The sequence below is a fragment of the Leucoraja erinacea genome, chromosome 7, assembly GCF_028641065.1.
Source record: "Leucoraja erinacea ecotype New England chromosome 7, Leri_hhj_1, whole genome shotgun sequence".
In the NCBI taxonomy this organism is placed as follows: Eukaryota; Metazoa; Chordata; class Chondrichthyes; order Rajiformes; family Rajidae; genus Leucoraja; species Leucoraja erinaceus.
Genome location: NC_073383.1, coordinates 14,219,137 through 14,241,304, shown reverse-complemented (window position 1 = coordinate 14,241,304; position 22,168 = coordinate 14,219,137). Strand labels below are relative to the sequence as shown.

The following is a 22,168-nucleotide window of genomic DNA, read 5'->3' as shown; positions in this document are numbered from 1 at the left end:
AATAATCTTAGACTACTTGTATGCATAGATTATCGATATCAATATTGGCAAGGAAGTATTTTAGGGTTGGATAACAAGTCAGTTGCTGGTCAAAAATATGGCAATAACTATGCACATTTCCTTTTCTTACAGAATAAATGACCATGAAAATTGTGCAGAAATGTTAATAGAAGCTTTAGGTACCACTGTTATTGATTCCAGAGATGCCAAAGGAAGGTATGAAGAACAAATGGGATGATTAGTTGCACATTCTGAATTTGTAACAGTTGCTCATTCTGAAAAATAATCTATTCAACAACATTTTCCCCAGTGATAAGTTGAACCTGAATTTCTGCGTGAGATATTAACAGCGAACTAAAGTATAATTTGAGGCAGAAATATGTTATTAAAATATGACATTGCTCAAATTGGAACCACAATTGGGCAACCTTATACAATTTCTTGAAATGGTCAGAGAGGGAGATTGAGATGAAAATTCATTTGGGACTCACTGTTACTCGGATATGAGAATAGCACTATTTGGCTTTGTGTTTTGTGTTGAAATCAGGGATATTGAATGCATTTGTAAATTGTTACTTTGAAATTTGACACCAAGGCAATGCTTCTCAGCAATGTTCATATAGGTCAAACCTCCTGAAGAGTACATAAACATTTGAATTAGGAGAACTGAATGATATGGTGCGATCAGCACTATTATCATTCATCTAGACCTCAGTTCAAATGCAGTCCAAATTAGTGGCACAAAAAAGTTATTTGTGAAATGAACTTGTCGCATTCTCACTCTTTTGTGCATTGAACTGTAACGCAAAACTAGAGTAAAATGGCCATCTTAGAATGCCAATAGGATGGCTTATAATAGAAATGGGAGGAGAATGTGTTGCAGAAAAGATTACCTCTGAGGTAAGGTAGTGAGAGGGCATGGGATCATGTTGGGTAATCTGGATGTTTTCACTATACAGTATATAGCCATAAAGCTTGTGAACTGAGTTATTTGTGCTGATCCTGTTCACTCTGGTGTAAGAATTCTATTCTCTAGTGCCAACTTTTACCACATTTAACATGGAAAATATGGTAGAATGAGAAAAGACTGAGTAGATAAGTCTCAAAGGTATTAATGTTCAATCACACATCCATGCAGAGATTAAATCAATAACTGGTTAGTATGCATGTTTCGACAAAACCAGTTTCTGTAATTCAGTTGTGATCGGACAAGCAATTATTTTGTCTTTGGTACTTTCTGATTAAATCACAGAAGACCTCGTAATTGTTTATTATTTCAGAACACCACTTCACGCAGCTGCTTTTACAGACCATGTGGAGTGTTTGCAATTGCTCTTAAGTCATAATGCACAAGTGAATCCTGTCGATAATTCAGGAAAAACCCCTTTAATGATGGCAGCTGAAAATGGACAATGTGGAGCTGTTGGTATGTAGTTTTGATTTTTTTTTCTACTTTGCAAAATATTTTAAAACTGAAAATTAGGTTTTGTACGTCTGTAAATGTTGGCCAAATCAGATGTTCCTTTTTATAAAAAAAAGCGATTGGATTGTTTCATCTGGGTACAGTTTTTTGTTCAGGGTGTTTTTAACTTCTGCATATATAACTGGAGCATGGAAGAATAACGTGTATTTGAGATCAAAGGCTGGCTCATGTAACCTTGCTGCTGCACATTTGGACGCCACTGAGCCCAATGATGATTCTGAAATGTAGTGAGCTGAGAGACACTTTGCTTTTGTTCTTTTAGTTTTAAAAGTGGTCATTTGTTAAAAATTTGGAAGGAATTGTGTCCTTTAAAAAGGTAAGTTTATCTAAGTATTTCACAGTACGTTTATGCTTTAATTAATCTCTATAATACTAAAAAATCTTTGTCTTGTATGTGGCTGTGTGTGTGTCAATATCTGGTTAATTCCTAATTTCTTCCAAACGCTAGGCCACAGCCTTCCCATTATCACACATCCGACTCACATTTTTCCGGTTGAGGCAATAAACATCTTTCCGTCACATTCCCACCTATATTTCCAGTTAATAATCGTTTAAAGGTTTAAAAACAGCCTGAAAACTCAGCCATTTCGGGAAAAAAACCTGAGTGACGTCACAATGCACTCGCAAGGCAGGACGGGAAACTCCGGGAGGGAAGGGAACTCTAGTGCTTGCGGTGAACGAGAAGTGGCAGCGGCTGCCAACGCCCGGTGGGGAGGGTGGTGCTGGAGCTGGAGTGAGGGGCGAGTTCGGGGCTTGGGATTTGGCTGGGGCCGAGATAGAAGCCGCCGCTGGAACCAAGGACAAGCTTGGGTCCGAGTCAGGGACGAGCCCAGAGTGGAAGTCGGGGCCTGCACTGGAGCCTAGGCGGTGGCCGAGCTGACAGCTGGAGTTTACAGCCAGGGCTGGGCCGAGTACGAGAACCAGGCAGAGTTCCAGGCCCAGGCGCCGCTCTACGACCTGGGTAGGTCCTGGGACAGGGAATGGGAGTGAGGGAAATGAGGAGGAGGGAGATGGGGTGGGGAGTGGGGTGGTAGAGGGAGATGGAAGGGGGGGGGGGCGGTGAGGAGGGAGATGGGGAGGAGTTGCCCCCTCCTTTTCTACCCTCGGTCCCACCCTCTCTACCCCCCTCCCTCTCTACCCCCTCTCCCTCTCTACCCTCCCACTGCCCACTCTACCCCCCCCTCCCTCTCTCTCTCTCTCTCTATCTCTCTCTCTCTCCCTCTCTCTCTCTCTCTCTCTCCCTCTCTCTCTCTCTCTCTCTCCCTCTCTCTCTCTCTCTCTCTCTCTCCCTCCCTCTCCCTCTCTCTCTCCCCCCCTTTCCCTCCCTCCCTCTCCCTCCTCCCCCTCTCTCTCTGCCCCCTCCCTCTATTTCTCTCTCTCTACCGCCCGCCCTCTCTCCCTCTCTACTCCCCTTCTCTTCTACCCTCCTTCCCTACTCCCCCTCCTTCTCCCTCTCTACCCCCTCCCCTTCCTCTCTGCACCCCTCCCTCTCTGCACCCCTCCCTCCCTCCGGGTGAAGAGGAGGTGGAGAGGGTGCTGAGGGATGAGGAGAAATGAGCCGCTTCTGTGCAGTTGGGGGCAATGCGTGAGTGGTACAATATTGTGTTGGGGGAACTGCTTGCGTTGGGGGAACGGGTGAGTGGTGGAATCTTGCGTTGGGGGAGCAGACCTGCACTTGGTCTAGTTAACAATAATATTGTAGCTGAATTTATTTATAATTTAACCTATTTTAATCCATTTTACATGACTGAATATCAGAGACATTCAAAACTGTGAAAGAAACATTTGACATGAGTGAGTGGTCAGCACAGCAATGATGGGTTAGAGGCTCAGGTTTTATTGCGAAAGCCACAGTTCCCACCTAGTGAAGCTGCCAGCACAATCCATCCCCTGGTGGCAGCAGCAGGTATGTGTGGTTGGGAGATTAGTGTATGAGCAATGGAACAGATCGACCATAACCCCAAATACATTAAAAATCCAGGAACTTCAAATTTACACTCAACCACTGGGAAGGAACTCTGTTTTCAAAGTCAGTTATTCTTTTTAAGCAGTAAACTCACCCTTTTTCTCCATATATGAGAGTGCATTTGCGATGAAAATCTATGATGTTTATTTTTAAAGGAACATCTCTTATTTTACTTCACATTGTATTGTAGTCTCCTGTGTGTTCCTATGTTGTCATTGTCAATATGCTGTACTCTGCTATTGATAGTATTCCTATAATGATTAATATGTTCATAAGTGATAGGAGCAGAAATAGGCCATTTGGCCCATCAGGTCTACTCTGCCATTCAATCATAGCTGGTCTTTCTTTCCCTCTTAACCCCATTCTCTTGCCTTCTCCCCATAACTTCTGGCACTTGTACTAATCAACAATCTTTCTCTGCCTTAAAAATAACCATTGACAGCCTCCATAGTCTTCTGTGGGAATGAATTCTACAGATTCACCTCCTTCTGACTAAATAAATCCCTTCTTAAGGAACGTCCTTTAATTCTGAGGCTATGACCTTTGGTTCTAGATTCTCCCACTAGTGGAAACATCCTCTCCACATCCACTCTATCCAGGCCTTTCACTATTTGTTATTTTTCAAGGAGGTCCCCCCTCATCTTTCTAAACTCCAGTGAATAGAGGCCCAGTGCTGTCAAACGCTCAACATATAATAACTCACTCATTCTTGGGAATCATTCTCGTTAATCCCCTCTGGACCCTCTCCAGCGCCAGCACACCGCAGGGCTGCCAACATTGGGTGAGAGTTGAGAGTGAGAAATTGCGAGGGAGCGTAGCGACCTAGGTGTAGGAGGGGATTGTCCCCCCACCCACGATAGGGAGCCTTTGCATTTTTCACCTTGAAATTATGCAATCTGGTGCATACTGTAGCAAGTCTTTTAACCTACACTTGAATGCAACATTTATGCTTTAATTTCGATTAGGTATGAATAAGGTTAGGTTAAATTACATTCCTAATTACATTCCACAATAGAGCAGGCTCTGATCAACAGGTACAGCACATGAATGACTATATTCATGTATGGAAATCAGATTATATTCATGCTGTTATGCTTATATATAGAGAAAAACAGAGAAACAAGGCAAGGGTCAGACTTCCATCACTATATTGCACAATTATATTAATCAACCTTACCCTTTTTGACAACCTTACCCTTGGACCGACCAATATTTGTGTGTTCCACCACAGCGATGAATGCTCTGGTGGATGTTTGTGTTAAATTGTTATTGTGTTTTTGTGTGTTCTTTCTCATTGTACCACTGCTGGCAAATTCATTTCACTTGCACTTTATGTGCAATGTGACGAATAAAACCGTATTGTATTGTATTGACTATAGAAACAAGACGAAAATAATGCCTCATATTCAATCATATATGATTCAATGAAATTAAGATATATATGAGTAAAAACTATGAGGGGGATATAAGGTGAATACATAGTCTTTTTTCCTGGGATATGTGATTCAAGAACTAGAGGCCATTGGTTTAAAGCAGGGGTGTCAAACTACTGGCGCGCAGGATGATTTTGGGGGGAAAAAAGTAGTTTTGTTTCTCCCGTGCAGATGGTGTGATAGGAGAGACGTGGCGGTGGTCCCAGCACCAACCCCCCTCCCCCCCCCCCCCCCCCAGGCATGGCACACACCTCCCACCCTCACCTCCGTCGGCCGCTTTGTCCACACCCCATTGTCCACACCCCAGATCTGCATAGAGTCAAGAGTTATACAACATGTACATGGCTGGCCCAATTTGTCCATAATTATCAAGTTGGCATTCTGCGTGCCCAGAGACTGGCTGCCGTTCCCAGATCAGCTCGCGTCCCAGGGACTGGCTGCAGTTCCCAGGATGGCTCGCCTGCCCCGACCCCGCAAAAACGAATTTTAAAAAAACCCCGCGGTTTTTCGGGTTACGGCTGCTTCATGTTGTCGGCGGCTGCACATTCAATCAAGAAAGAAGAAAAGAGAAGAAACGCGACGCCACTCACAGCCATCAACCGACGCGCTTCTCCAGACCGCACAGATCACTCTGATGTGACGCAAATAGACAAACTGTGCAGGGGCTGAAGATAGCGTGAGAATTCTGTCATTAGCGTGAGAGTGTGAGAATTGACTGAAATGCATGACTCTCACGCTCAAAACGTGAGAGTTGGCAGCCCTGTCTAAGGCCTGGATGTGACACCACACACACAGGGAGACACATACACAAAGGAAGAGACACACACGCGCGCGCGCGCGCACACACACACACACACACACACACACACACACACACACACACACACACACACACACACACACACACACCCACACACCACACCCTCTCCCCTCCCTCTTTCCTCCCTCCCTCCCAATTTCCTCCCCCCCCACTCTTCCCCCCCCCCCCCCGTCTCTCTTTGCCTCCATCCCTCCCCTTTTTTCTTTCCCTCTTTCTCCCCTCGATCTCTCCTCCCTCTCTCTCCCCGGACGCCCAATGGGGAGTCTGGCTGACGCCGCCGTGTGAGTTGAAGGGCAGGAGGGAGGGAGCAATCGAGGCTGCAGCTGCGGCCGGCAGCGCAGAGCTCGCAGCTGACGTACAGAGGCGCTGACAGCCGCTGCCCGGGAGCTTCCCCGTTCCATCTCCGGCAGCTTCATGTTGTCGGCGGCTGCACATTCGACCAAGAGAGAAGTGACGCAACGTCACACAGCCATCAACCGAGACCGCACAGATCGCAGTCATGTGGCGCAAAGAGACAAACTGCGCAGCAAAGATCCTATAGCTCCGCTATTGGATCTTTGCAGTGCAGGGACTGAAGACAGCGTGAGAATTCTGTCATCAGCGTGAGGGCGTGTGAATTGGCTGAAATACGTGACTCTCACGCTCAAAGCGTGAGAATTGGCAGCCCTGACACCGTTCCTCAGATTATGGGGCCCAATATTGCTCATAATACTCCAAATGCGGTCTGACCAACACCTTATAGAGCATCAGCATTACATTGCATCCCTGATTTTGTATTCTAGTCCACTCAAAATAAATGCTGGTATTATGTTTGCCTTCCTTACTACCGATTCGACCTGCAAATGAACTTTTTGGGAATCCTGCATCAGCATTCCCAAGTCCTTTTGCACCTTCGATTTCTGAATTCTGTCCCCATTTAGAAAATAGTTCATCATTTTCTATGCAGTATTTCATCTGCCACTTCTCTGCCCACTGTCCCAACCTGTCCAAGTCCTTCTGCAGAGTCCCTGCTTTTACGCACTACCTGCCCTTCCACCAATCTTTGTATCAGCTGCAAACTTGGCCACAAAGCCTTCAATCCCCTCAACCAAATCATTAATATACAACATGAAGAGTAGCGGCCCCAGCACTGACCCCTGCGGAACTCTGCTAGTCACTGACAGCTAACCAGAAAAAGCCCCCTTTAACCCTGTGCCTTCTGTTATCCATGCTAGTATCTGCCCTTGATACCATGGCTTTCATCTTTGTTAGCAGCCTCACATGCGGCACCTTTTCAGAGGCTTTCTGAAAATCTAAATAACATCCACTGACTCTCCTTTGTCCTGCTATTTACTTCCTCAAAGAATTCCAACAGATTTGTCAGGCAAATCTGTGTTTCACATTCTGATTTCTGCCTGTTTTATCATAAACTTCTAAGTACTCATCCTTTAATAATGGATAACCTCATCCTTTATAATGGATTCTAAAATCTTACCAACCACTGAAATCAGGCTAACGGGCTACAGTTTCCACTTTTCAACTTTGCTTCCTACTTGGACAGCGGGGTAATATTTGCAATTTTCCAAGCGTCTGGAACCACTCCTGACTCAAGTGATTCTTGAAGAATCACTACTAATGCCTCCACAATCTCTAAAGCCACCTCTCTCAGAACCCTGGGGTGCAGTCCATCCGTCCTTGTGACTTATCCACCTTCAGCCCTTTCCATTTCCCAAGCACCTTCTCCTTAGTAATAGCCACTCCACTAACTTCCACCCCCTGACTCTTTTGAATTTCAGGCACATTGCTGATGTCTTCCACTGTGAAGACTGATGCAAAAAAGTGATTCAATTCCACTGCCATTTCCTTATTCCCCTTTATCACTTCTCCAGCATCATTTTCCAGCAGTTCAATGTCCACTCTTGGTTGAATATAATAATGGTTGAATATTCCCGGTTCTATGGATAAAAGATTTGTTTCAGTTGACTAAAGCCATTTAGATGCAAAAGTGAACAGTTAGACCAAAGCAGTCAATCTGGTTTTATTAAAAGTGTAAGCAATAAAACCTACCTAACTTAAGGAATCAAATTACATTATGATTTAACCGATATGTGTGATCTTTAAGCTCAAAATCTCAGGTTGTGGAAATAAATAAAGAATAGAAAATAGTAACATTGAATGATAATATGGAATACTATATATAATACAAGCTGAGGGAAAATTAATCAGAACAATTGGTAAATTTCCAATAATATAGTCATCATTTTTTTAAAGTAGTCAGTGAGCCTGGCAACATTTGGGGAGAAAAACCTAGTTAATATTTTGGGATGATGATATCTTCAGTTTATCATGATCGTGATCTGCATCCCGATTATTTGTATTTGAGACTTCAATAGTTCAATGGTAATTTGTACATCGATACAGTAAAATCTTCTTATACATAAGCACAATCATACCCATGTACGAGAGTGCAACAATGGTAATGTAAGAGTAGTAGATTACACTCAGGCAGTGCACAAAGAGTCGCAACCTTTTGGGCACCATCTTGTATTCTTCAAGTTTCAAAGTTCTTAAAAGAGACATATCGGCCTTTAAAGGCTCGCTGTTCTGGCCGCAGCACTGGGCTGGAGGTTGGTTTAGCCTGGCGATGCTGTTGATGTCCTCTACTGCTGCTATGCCACTGCAGGCCATGTCCGATTCGTGATCTCATGCGACATCTGTGGGGCCTCCAGCGGTGCCTGATCACGTGCAGGACCTCCAGCAGCCCACTCTGGCGTCACCTTAATCTGTGAATGAAACGTCCTCTCACGTCCAGCAGCCACCACTTCGCCTCCGTGTACCAGGGCACCTCCCGCAGCCAACCTCAACCCCAGAGCACCTCAAAAGGAGTGCCTGAGGAATGCATGAGGAGGGACCAATCCTTTTCTCAGTCCATCTCTGCAAAGTTGGCATGAAATGTTTGTTATTCATATTGGCCTTAAATGTGTAATGTTCATCTATTTAGTGTCTATTTCAAAAGAGAACAGTTACAATTAAATTACTATTTTAAAAAGTGATTCCAGTTGCAGAGTACTTTAAAGTTTGCAATGCTGTACTGTCATTAATCATGGAAAAAGGAGCACGACAAAAAATATCATTAGACAAGTGGCTTGCATACACATTTGGTTAATCACATTCTATAATGCTCAATTTCTTTTAAATGTTCAAACTCCACCATGAAATGTATATTGTACTGTGACTAAGCAGTGGAAAGATTCCTATATTCATAGAATTATGATTATCATTAGCCATTCTTGTTATATATTTAATGTCAGTGCCAAACATTCATTGAACCTGCTGGAGAATCAAACAGGAACAGAACTGAACAATTGTTTTGTATCGGGGAACAAGACAAAATCATAATCATTTGAACAAAACTTTACAAATGTTGTTTCCAGACAAGTGATCAAGCAATTCTAATTTAAATATAATAACATTGAAATACCAATCATCATGAAAATACAAATATACAATGTAAAAGTGATGAAAAATGCCATTTAGATAGTCATATTGCAAAGCCTGTAAAGTTTAATTAAAAGTGAATCAAAGAATTAATGAACATCTGTCAAACAGAAAACAGCAAATTTTTGCATCATTATTTTAAAATATAACTTTGTTGGGGACATTTGTAGAACTATAAATGCCATGCTGGCCTTAATCCAGCCATTAAAATAATTAACTCCACATTTTATTAGATTTTGCAACCACTAGTAATGAATATCTTTAAATTATTTTTTCCTATTTCAATAACCATTTTTTTTCCCCCATTTCAGAGATCTTGGTAAACAGTGCAAAGGCCGATTTAACTTTAAAAGACAACAACAATAATACAGCTCTTCACTTGGCATGTAGCAAAGTAAGAAAAATAAAGTGCTTTTGTGTTTTTTTTCAGTATGTTAAATCTTCAGAGGTGACCAAATCTGAAGAAATTATAAAAATGAATTATTTTGCTTCTGTAGTTCAACTGTTTGTATTATCCTTCATGTAAAACCAGGAAATGCTAATGGCAATCGAATATTAAACTGCACTTCTGGAAAGAGAAATGGTAACCATTTTAGGTTGAGGACTGAGTATTTCTAGCAATTTTCTGTGTTTATTTCCAACCTCAGCAGTTTTTTTAAATTTTGCTTTTATATTTTCCCGTTTCTTGATATCTTTCAAACTTATTTATTGACACATCCAGTAAATACTGTAGATTCTCATTGATATAGTGTCCTATCAAAATCACTTCTAGATGCTGTTATATGTTCAGATTAGTCTTTTGTAATGAGCTGTATAATTTGTATCATCTTGTATCCTTTTCAATTTGATTCTTTAGCAGCAAGCAGCATCTGTTGAGAGAGAAACAGTCAGAGTTTCAGGTCATGGATCCTTCATCTGAAGTTGAAAATTGCGAAAGCAAATGTTAAAAATTGCAGAGGGAGAGGAATGGAGTACTCATAGAATATTTGTATTATGGGCCTGTCCCACTTACGCGACTTTTTTGGCGACTGTTAAAAATCCAGCGGCAACCAGAACAAGGTACGACTCTTTGGGCGACTACTCACAATCATGCAGGCTTCACGCCGCGACATGTCGCCGGGGTATTGCCTTTATGGTCGTGAGTCGTCTCCTCAGTCGCCCAAAGAGTCGTAGCGTTTTTCTGGTCGCCGCTGGATTTTCAACATGTTGAACATTTTTGGCGACCTGCGACGACCTATGACCTGTGCCGACAGTCGCTGAAAAAGTTGCGTAAGTGGGACAGGCCTATTAGGATTCTTCTGGTTATACAATTGCTTTTAGTTCCATAGGAGAAAAGCTGATATATCAGGAGCACTGTAAATTGAGCCATTTGAAGAGGGCAGCGGTAGGAGAAACGTATGCTTGACCTGTGAGATATAGAATACAATAATTGCTGGAAATCTGAAATAAGAATATTCAGATCATCAGGTAGTATCTGAGAGACAAAAATTGAGTAATTAGATATGTACATGGTATGTACAGATAACCAGATAACACTTGCTATAATGGACCATGTGCGGGGAATAATGTTTGTTATTGCTGATTGCCCACTTTGACCAAGTAAGAGGTTTGCTCCAACCACCCAGCAGTTACTCTGTGAATTGACAAGTTGTTTTCAAACACAATTTGAGGAAGTAAGGTGGGTCATTGAGTGTTTTTTTTTAATAGAATACATAAATTGTACAAAGTTTTTGGGAAGGTTCCACTTGACAGGTTTGTCCAAAAATAAAAATCCATGAGATACAAGGAGAACGGCAAATGCGATTTAAAATGGCATGCAATAAAGCATAGTGTTTGATAGTTTGGGAGATTGGTAGGTTGTTGCCCGCCATGTTCTATAGAATGAAGAATGCATGATAAAGAAACTTGTGGGTAATTCTGAGATTGTTCAGCATGTCCATGAGGACTCTCTTGCATTTCTACGGATGTACTATAGAAAGTATTCTTTGCTCTTGTCTGCCTGAACCTGCAGACAGTAGTGAGCACAATCCAGTCTGCCACAAGCTGGTCACTTCCATCCATCCACTCTCATGATGTGTTGCATCAGGAAGGCTGGAGGTATCAACAAGGATGCCTGTCACCCCGGCAATTCACTTTTTTCTCTTATACTTCAGGGATAAGATACAGGAACTTGAAAGCTCAAACTAAAAGACTTAAAAACAACTATCGATGGCTATCAGACTCCTGAACCAATCACCTCTTTCAAACCTCTTTCCCAGAGATGCTGCCCTGTACTCTTACTTTTAACTATACCTCATTTGGTTATTCCATTATTGCCCTTTTTTTGTACAACAACCTTTGCACCATTCTGCATTCATTGTTGTATTTATTATTTATGATTACTATGTATACTGTTTACTCCGAGTTTCATGCAAACAAGGAATTTCACTGAACCCTGATAAATGATAAATTAATCCGAATCTGAAAAAATGACAGGAAGATTGGGTTGGTTTCTTTGGAATAAACAATAAAGGGAGATTTCATCCAGGGTTATAAGTTTATGATGAATCTTGATTAAACAAGAGAGAAGAGCCTACGTTTCATATAGGTGTTAGAGACCACTGATAAAGATTTGTTAGGATTTGGGGGAAGGTGAATGAATTTTCACCCCAAGAATGGTTTCAAACTCACTGCCTGAATGGGGTGCAGAGGCCTTGATTGCATATTTAAAAATTACTTATTTATGAAATTGGAAAGCTGTAAACCTACTGCTGGAAGGGACTGAGCGTTACTTTTCAGCTGACAATGGGCCACTTTTAAGGGCATGAGCATTCAATGATTTTAGGGTTTTAATTTTCCTGTGTGTGTTTTCTCTTCCTGATTTGGATTTTGACATCCTTCCCAAGTAGTACTGATTTCTAGGGGAAGGGAATTAATAATTACACTCATAATAATAAGCTAAGATGCGAATTAATTAGCCTCTGTAATGTAAAGAATGTAATTAGCATATGTTATATCTTGTGCGAGGGGACGCAAGCGCTGGAGGAGACACATCGTGGCGTCCTACAATAAAGAAGCTTGTTAGTTTACTCCTGTATCTGAGAGTTCTTTTGAGTCAGTTCCAAGTACCCAAAATACACTACAATTGGTGACGAGGATGGGATAGAGTTTGTGAACTCACCCACAGGACTGTTTTGCAACACACAGGATTGTTTAACAGTTTAAATTGTAGATACGGAGTTGTGTCACAGTTGTTTGCGAGCTGGACAAGAGAGGCCTGCAGATCCCTCCATGCCGGGGACTGCATTTAAAACATCAGCTGTACAAGTCGGCGAGTTTTGTCAGGCTATCTCTATGTTGTGTCTACGTGGCAAGATGTCGTCCTTCGGATTGTTACTCATTTTAGACGGAGTTTTCCTTTTGTCAAATTCCTCAAGCTGAATAGTCTTTATATAAGTTTCAGGTGAATTGTTACATCAAAACACACAACAACAACAACACGAAGAGGATAAAAGAACAGAAAAGGAAAGAAGAAGGACTGTCAGAAAAAAAAGGTTGTGTTTGGAAACAAAGTGGAACGGCACCAAGCCAAAAGATTTGGCGCCAAACGGTTTGTGATTGGCACCAAAGAAAAGCAAGGTCGGAACAGGAAGCAAGGAAGACAAGTGGGGCAGTAAGTAAGTGTCACCGAAGAAAGCAGCCGAAAGCTGGAAGCCTAACCAGCAGGACAGCGATGGTGTCAACTTACCTGGAACATTTTCCAGGGCTGTGTAGCCAAGGCAAAAGGGGCAGAAGAGGCCCAGCAGCTGCCACTGACTTCGGACATTTTCCAGGGCTGTGTAGCCCACAGCTAGGCCCAGGAGCTGCCAACGACGTCGAGTGAGGGCCTAGTACCGGGTAGGTCACGGACAGGTCCAGTGAAGCCACCGACGAAACGGAGTCAGCCCGGCTGGGAGAAGAGTCAACCCGGTCAGGGAGAAAGTCGGCCGCGTGAGAAGCGGACCAGCAGCGGGAAAAAAAAGCCCGGCCATGCGTGAGAAGCGGACCGGCAGAGTAAAAGAAAACTGGCCGCGAGAGAAGCGGACCGGTCGTGAAAGAAAGCCCGGTCGCAAGAGACGGCCGTGAGCAGAGAAAGCCCGGTCGGGAGTAGAGTCAGCCCGACCGTGAGCAGAAAAGAGGGCCCGGCCGTGCAAGAGAAGCGGACTGGCTGAGGGGGAAAGCCCGGACGCGAGAGAAAGCCGGCTGAGGGAGAAGTGGGTCCGCGCGAGAGAAGCGGGACACAGTGCTTAGCTAGCCCCCGACTAGCAGCAGTAACTAGCAGCGACACACCTTCCGCAGGGTGTCCACATTGCCAGCGACGAGCCGAGCGTCAGGTCCAGCAGCAGCCGGGAGGGCTGTGGAGCCAGCGGGCAGGCAAGTCAGCAGAGCAGCAGCAGTCGACTTGGCAGCTAGCCAGCGGCAGCAAAAGTAACGGTGAAGCCCAGAGGAGCCAGCAAAAGCAGCAAAAGTGGAGGTCTGGCGAGGCCAGCAGCAAAAGTACCGGTGGGGACAGCTCGAGAGGTCGAGAAGGTACCGGAGTCCATAGGCCGACAAGCTGGACCAGTGAAATTCTTCAAAGTAAAAGCAGGACTGTAGAATGTAATGCATTGTTCATTATTCCTTCACAGTAAAAGCGGGACTGTTTGGATGTAATGCATTGGTCACTGTTATTAAGAGTAAATCTGTGTACATAGCAGGAATATGGTTAAAATGTTCTAAATGTCTATTAACATGAAATGTTGGTTAATAGTATAAATCTATTATTATAAGAATTAGTAATAGTCAGTGGGCTGGATCACTTCTTAGTGTGTAGAAGGATTAAGTCTAGTGTAGAATACACAGTGAGAGAAAAGAAGATAGTGCACCTGAATAGCAACAGGTAGCATGGCTTTTCAAATTGTAGGAAACATGCCCCAGTTAGATTCTGGGTGTAATTTTGAGAAATGGACCAAAGTCTTGGAGGCTTGTTTCATTTCCAATGATATCGCTGCAGAGGAGAAAAAGAGAGCATGGTTCATATTAGGCTTAGGAAGAGAGGGTTATCAGACCTTACGTATGTTACTGCTGCCAGCAGTGCCCACGGATAAAATGTATGAGGAGTGTAAGGAGGCTTTAATGGCTCATTTCTCGCCAAAACCCCCAAGGGCATCCAGAGGCAAGGAGCCTGAACTAAAGAGGGCAGAGAGTCTCTCAAAGGACAAAGGTCAAATGCAAAAGGACAAAGGTCAAGTCAAGTGCAAAAGGACACAAGTCAAGTGCAAAGGGACACAAGTCAAGTGCAAAGGGACACAAGTCAAGTGCAAAGGGACACAAGTCAAGTGCAAAGGGACACAAGTCAAGTGCTAAGGGACAAAGGGCAATGCAAAGTGGCAGAAGTCAAAGGCAAAGAGAAATTGCCATCCAAAGGGCAACCCTAGCTATTCAAGCTGCATTCAGGGGTATGAAGGTACAGAGAGAAATCCGGAACAAACAGAAGGCAGCAACGGTAATACAAGCAGCATTTAGAAGGCACAGAGTATACCGTCAATACAAGGCAATGAGATTGGCAGCTATAATAGTACAAACCCATTATAGGGCACACCTTCAAATGGAAAGTGATCGCAAAACGTACATGAAGGTACGCCGAAGTGTTGTACTGCTTCAGGCAGCCTACCGTGGAATGCTTGTTCGAAGGCAACTGCGGGGCATGCATAAATCTGTCAAGGTCATACAGACTTATTATCAGATGTATAAACAGCGTCAGTATTTTAAGAAACTACGCTGGTCTGCCATTACTGTACAGCAACGATACAGAGCATGCCAGATAAGAGATGTCCAAGTGAGACAGTATAAGAGTTTGAGGGAAGCAGTGGTGTGTATTCAGGCCTTATACCACGGGATCAAAGCCAGAGTATTGGTAGAGAAAACCAAGGCAGCACGCTGTATTAAGTCATTCATAAGAATGTGCATTACAAGAAAGCATTTTTTGATGCAAAAGGCGGCTGTAGTCACTCTGCAAGCTGCATACCGTGATTATCGATTAAGGGTACGGTACAGAACTATGCGACAAGCAGTCATTTCGATCCAAAGATGGTACAAAGCATGTAAAATAGGGCATTCCCAGTTTGTGCAATATCAGTCAATGAGGGATGCAACTATTATCATTCAAACTGCCTACAAGAGTATGGTGGTTAAACAAAAGAGAGCTACTGTAAAAGTGCAGTCAGTACTCCGTATGAGTTGGTATAGGAAAGACCTAAAGAGACAAATAGACGCACAACAGAAAAGGCAGAAACGATACAAAAGACAAACGATATAGGAAAGACTTCCTCAAACCGATTTATACAGCAGTTATAGTGCAGTATCACTACCGTGCTTATGTAGTAAGCGAAATATACAGAGCGCAAATCAAAGCCACTGCTGTATTGCAAGGACAGTATAGATCCTACATCTTGATGAATAACCAGAAAGGTGATTTAAGAAGACAAATAGACGAACAGCAGAAAAGGCTTAAACGTTGCAAAGAACGGTTAAATAAATGTGTGACGATGAGCAAAAAGCTGTTAACAAAAAAGTCTAAAGAATAGAGGCCGGTCGGTCGAGACAAAAGTATGCAGGACCGATTGTGATTAGGACATTTCAGTATAGTCCAGCATGGAGCTTCCTTCACCGAGCAATGGACAAATGTTTATGCATTGCAGAATGTCATTATACAACAAGAGCAGATAAATATGCAGCGCCAGAAAATTGAGCGACTGAAAAATGAAAACCTGCAGTCGTGTGTCAGATCCCACCTACCAGTGGCGTAGCGTGGGGGGGCCAGAGGGGCGGTCGCCCTGGGCGCTAAATTTTATGGGGCGCAAAACAATTGTTGGGTAAAATTTTTTTATAAAATTAAGAGGCCCGGGGAGCCGTTGGAGCGAGGAGGTCTTACCTGGAGCAGTGAGTATAAAAACAGCGCGGGGCTTCCTTCTACAGAGGCCCGGGATGTGCCCCCAGCTCCGAGTTCTGGTCGCCGTTGTCCCAACTCCGTGGCCAGGCCGCCACTGTCGCTGCTGCTGCCGCCGTCCCAGCCGCTGCCGCCGCCATCCCAGCTCCGAGGCCAGGCCGCCGCTGTCGCTGCTGCTGCCGTCATCCCAGCTCCGAGGCCAGGCCGCCGCTGTCGCTGCTGCTGCCGTCATCCCAGCTCTGATGCCGGGCGGCCGCTGTCACTGTCCGTGCTCCGAGGCCAGGTCGCCGCCCTAGCTCTGAGGCCAGGCCGCCGCTGCCGCTGTCCCAGCTCCGAGGCCAGGCCGCCGCTGTCGCTGTACTCGCTCCGAGTTCTGGTCGCCGCTGCCGCTGTCCCAGCCGCCGCTGCCTCTGCCCCAGCTCCGAGGCCGCCAGCTCCGCCATTAGGCCTCGGCGCAGGCGGAGATGGGGGATACGACAAAAGAAGTCGCATCTCCCGAAGGAAGAGACCGAAAACGTGTTCCTTCCCCTTCTCCCCTTCCCCTTTCCCCCTCTCTCCCCCCCCACCTCTCTCTCTCTCTCTCTCTCTCTCTCTCTCTCCCCCCCCCCCCTCCCCCCCGCGCTAATGAGGGGGCGCAAGACTTTAAACTGCCCCGGGCACTCAAAACCCACCCTACGCCACTGCCACCTACAACTAAAGAACAGAAACAGAGGAAATGTTAACTATAGCAGAATATCAAGAACAGGAAGAAATCTGCAAATTAGATTAGGATATTTAAAAAGGGAAGAGGCAGAGATACAAGTAGAGCTAGAGTGATTAGAAAGATGAGTGGAATGAACCATTATAAGTGCTAAGTTTAGATACAGTTTACAGTTATGAGGATGTAAGATGACTCTAATAATAATATAATTTTGCAACTGTGTGTTAATCAATTATATTTAATGTAGTAGAAATGGTGTTATTCGCCTCCAAGCTAAAGGGGAAGCAGTGTAATATATATAATGTATATGGTGTTACCTGCCTCCAAGTAAAAGGGGGAGCAGTGTAATGTATATAATGTAATATAATGTAATTAGCATATGTTATGTCTTGTGCGAGGGGACGCATGCGCTGGAGGAGACTCATCGTGGCGTCCTACAATAAAGAAGCTTGTTAGTTTACTCTTGTATCTGAGAGTTCTTTTGAGTCAGTTCCAAGTACCCAAAATACACTACAGCCTCTACTCGTGTTACTATGCTCAATTATAGTCATACAGCACGGAAATGGGTCTTTCGGTGGAACTCGTCCATGCTGACCAACATGCCCATCTAAGCTAGTCCCATTTGCCTGCGTTGGGCTCATATCTTTCTCAACCTATCCTATCCTTGCACCTGTTCAAATGTCTTTCAAATGTAATTTTTGTATCTGCTCCAACCACATCTTTTGGCAGCTCATTCCATATATGTACCACCCTGTATGAAATGGTTGCCCTTCGGGTTCCTATTAAATCTTTCTCCTCGAATCTTAAACCTACGCCCTCTTGTTCTTGATTCCCCGACTCTGGGAAAGAGATTGTATGCATTCACCCTTTGTTTGCACCTCATGATTTTGTACACTTCAGTAAGATCACCTCTCAGTCTCCTGTGCTCCAAAGAATAAAATCCGATCATGCCCGACCTCTTGCTCTAACCCCTTGAGTCCTGGCAATATCCTCATAAATCTTTTCTGCATTCTTTCCAGTCTAATGGCATCTTTCCTATAGTATAGGATTAAAAACAACACAATGCTCCAAATGTAGCCACACCAACGTCCTGTACTATTATACTGGTATCATGTCATGTTTTCCATAGTTTGCCACAGATGGTTTAAATATTTGGATTATTTTTAAGTTTAAATAAATTACATTCAACGAGCTATTCTTTATTGTGATATTCAATAGAGAAATGTCAATCATACTCTTTGAAGTAACATTTGTGCAGAGATTGATGTAATGGCAAGACTTGACTGCAATAAAAAATCTGACTATCTTTGGACATCAGGACTCTTTTTCAGATGTAATTAGCTAATGTGCTTTATTCCATTTTAGTGGACTAGTTAAACATGTTTTGTCTTGATAATCTCATGGGGATGAATCCTTAAATGGAGCATGTTCAGTGAGCTAAATTGCCTCCCATTTTTATTTTAAAATATTGATCTATTTCTCTTGTGCCAATTCTATATCCAATAAAAGTAATTCTGTTTTAAATTAATCAGAATGCATTAGAATTTAATAAATAATAATTTTGCATAATATATTATACAGATACTTAATACCTTAGTTCATTTGTCATCTATTTTAAGTTTTATACTGTTTCCTTTAACATACTTTCCCAAATTGTCGCATGAGTATTTTCACAAAGTATTACTGCACAAAATAATTTCCTGGCTCTTGATTTTACCTTATAAATTATGTAAGATGGTAACTGAATAGAATCCAAAAGTGAAGTATAATTAAATAAATTATTAATGCCTGTTGCTGCACAAATTTGTCCTTAATTCAAAAGTACATTATTAAATCCCAAAAGGACTGGACAAAATTAGTGAGCTAATTTTGACCATTCAAATTTCATTGTGAATTCTAAAGATATCGTGGCTGTGTGATCCGTATTCAAATGTTTAAACATGTCACCACAGGAGCAGTTCATTGTTTTGTGTTCTATGATCAATCCCAATTTTGTGTTGTAAGGATCGAAAGACATTTAGAAATGAAATTAATCTTCAATGCTTTCCTTCAACTCCTGCAGTTGACTAACATTAAAGAACAGGAAAAAAAAATGGTAATAGATTCTGAACATATTTTGTGGCATAGTTTTTTTTTTTTTTGCCACTATGGGGCAATGTAGCTTCCCATCAAACATTGACATTTCTTGCACTTGCATAATGCATTAATTAATGCTGTGGTATGTTTTTAAGGATGATGGTATCTAGTCATATCTTACCATCCTATTAATCCTACGTGAAAATTTCAGATTCAGATTCAATTTTAATTGTCATTGTCAGTGTACAGTACAGAGACAACAAAATGCATTTAGCATCTCCCTTGAAGAGCGACATAGCAAACGATTTGAATAAAAAATAATAAGTGTCCGGGGTGGGGGTGGTGATTGGCAGTCACCGAGGTACATTGTTGAGTAGAGTGACAGCCGCCGGAAAGAAGCTGTTCCTCGACCTGCTGGTTCGGCAACGGAGAGACCTGTAGCGCCTCCCGGATGGTAGGAGGGTAAACAGTCCATGGTTGGGGTGAGAGCAGTCCTTGGCGATGCTGAGCGCCCTCCGCAGACAGCGCTTGCTTTGGACAGACTCAATGGAGGGGAGCATGGAACCGGTGATGCGTTGGGCAATTTTCACCACCCTCTGCAATGCCTTCCGGTCGGAGACAGAGCAGTTGCCATACCATACTGTGATGCAGTTGGTAAGGATGCTCTCGATGGTGCAGCGGTAGAAGTTCACCAGGATCTGAGGAGACAGATGGACCTTCTTCAGTCTCCTCAGGAAGAAGAGACGCTGATGAGCCTTCTTGATCAGAGTAGAGGTATTGTGGGTCCAAGAGAGGTCATCGGAGATGTTGACTCCAAGGAACCTGAAGCTAGAAACACGTTCCACCTCCGTCCCGTTAATGTGGATGGGGGTGTGCGTGCCACCTCTGGACTTCCTGAAGTCTACAATGAGCTCCTTGGTCTTCTTGGAGTTAAGGGCCAGGTTGTTGTCAGCGCACCATGCTGCTAAGTGCTGGACCTCCTCCCTGTAGGCCAGCTCATCGTTGTTGCTGATGAGGCCAATCACCGTTGTATCATCTGCATACTTGATGATGGTGTTAGTACCATATACAGGTATGCAGTCATAGGTGAAGAGGGAGTAGAGGAGGGGGCTCAGCACACAGCCCTGAGGAACGCCGGTGTTCAGGGTGAGGGTTGAAGAGGTGTGCTTGTCTAACCTCACAGACTGGGGTCTGTTGGTTAGAAAGTCCAGTATCCAGTTGCAGAGGGAGGGGTCGATGCCCAGGTTACCGAGTTTGGTGATCAGTTTTGATGGAATAATGGTGTTGAATGCTGAGCTGTAATCGATGAACAGCATTCTTACGTAAGTGTCTCTGTTGTCGAGGTGGGAGAGGGCGGAGTGAAGTGCCGTTGAGATGGCATCCTCCGTACTCCTGTTCTTGCGGTAGGCAAACTGATAGGGATCCAGTGTGGGGGGTAGGCAGCTTTTGAGGTGTGCCAGGACCAGCCTCTCGAAACACTTGGTGATGATGGGGGTAAGTGCAACTGGGCGGAAGTCGTTGAGGCTTGCCGCAGTGGAGTGTTTTTGCACTGGACGATGGAGGAGAAAATGTAAACTAATTATTAGGAGTCATTGGTCAAAGCTATGCTAATTCTAAACAATAACTGGAAATGTATGATTTTTTAGCATAAGGTACAGGATAACAATTAAAAGTGTAAACCTACATTAAACATTTTTGTATGATTAGGAAGGTGTTCTCGCTAAAATGAGCTTGTTCAGCTAATTCACGTTTAATAATTGAGTTTGAGACCCTAGTGCCCCAAAGATGCTGCAATGTTTGTTAACTTAAGTATTAAATGCTCCATTTACATGGAAAACAAAAAACAAAAATGTTTAGAACTGCAGAAAATAAGATTTTACTTGGAGGACAGTGGATGCGATATGATGGAGAGTTCTTAATATCATTTGATTCAATTGAATCTATTAGAAATGTTCATGCTAGGATCTACAAAGAAAACAAAAATCAAAAATGTTTAAGGCTGCAATAAATAAGAATATTTGGAGGACAGGGAATGTGGTCTTATAAACTTTTGATTCAACTGAATATAGTCATATTTCTGAAAGCAGAAATCTGATGTATTTAGAAACTGAAGTTATATTGTTGTTCAAACCCAAAGCTTCAATAAGTAATGCTAATTAATACATACTAATAGAATATCAACAATTTAATACTATGAATTGTTCATTTTGATAGGGTCATGAAAAATGTGCCTTGTTCATCCTTGAGAAAATAGATGGTGCAGGTCTTATTAACGCAACAAATAATGCACTGCAAACGTAAGTAGTAATTGTTGGTCATGAAATGTAATCTTTTTAAATGGCTTAAAATGATTAAGGTTATATGATTTATAAAATTGCATTTTGGTAAGAAATTGAAGATTTTCAGATTGCTGAAAAAAATCAAAACAACATGAATAATCTGTTTAAGAAGGAACTGCAGATGCTGGAAGATCGAAGGTAGACAAAAATGCTGGAGAAACTCAGTGGGTGAGGCAGCAATATGCCACTCATGCCGCTGGGTTGTAAGCTCTGGAGGGAATGGATTGGCAACATTTCTGGTTGGATATCTTCTTCAGATTGATTACATTAGAGGAGGAGGGAGCTGGAAAAGTGGTGGGCGTAGGACAAAGCAATGAATAATTTGTTAATTTGGGCAGAATAAATACTTGCGAGTAGACTTGAAGATCTGAAAAATTCAATCCCTATCTATCGTTCTAAACCAGGACTTTTTGTTTCACCTCGGCAATATTGCCCAACTCCATCCCTGTCTGTAAAACACAAAGCGCTGGTGTAACTCCACAGGTCAGGCAGCATCTCTGGAGAAAGACATAAAGTGCTGGAATAACTCAGCAGGTCAGGTAGCATCTTGCAGAAAAAGGATGGGTGATGTTTCGGGTTGGAACCCTTCTTCAGATTGAATGTAGGGAGAGGAATTGGAGATAGGAAAAGGCCAGAATAAATCAGTCAGCAACAGATGACCAATGAATAGTGGAGCCCATAAAGGCCTATTGTTGGCTGGGGAAGAGGTGATAACGTAAGGGATACAGGGATGTGAACAGTGGCACTGGTAGGAAGACTTGGGTGGGGGAGAGAGGGAAGAGAGGGAATGCAATGGTTACTTGAAATTAGAGAAATCAATGTTCATGCCGCTGGGTTGTAAGCTCTGGAGGGAATGGATTGGCTGAATTTCTGGTTGGATATCTTCTTCAGATTGATTACATTAGAGGAGGGGGAGCTGGAAAAGTGG

At 43.2% G+C, this 22,168-nt stretch overlaps 1 protein-coding gene across 10 annotated transcripts in view; it reads left to right on the top strand.

The window, feature by feature from the left end:
- Nucleotides 1-22,168, top strand: part of ankrd44 (ankyrin repeat domain 44) — a 170,884-nt gene that overhangs the window by 136,254 nt on the left and 12,462 nt on the right. For all 10 annotated transcript variants that reach the window (XM_055637804.1, XM_055637798.1, XM_055637805.1 and 7 more), the window contains 4 exons: nucleotides 133-216; nucleotides 1,281-1,426; nucleotides 9,491-9,573; nucleotides 21,116-21,198. In XM_055637804.1, coding sequence (XP_055493779.1) covers nucleotides 133-216; nucleotides 1,281-1,426; nucleotides 9,491-9,573; nucleotides 21,116-21,198 — 396 coding nt within the window. The remainder of the gene's footprint in view (nucleotides 1-132; nucleotides 217-1,280; nucleotides 1,427-9,490; nucleotides 9,574-21,115; nucleotides 21,199-22,168) is intronic.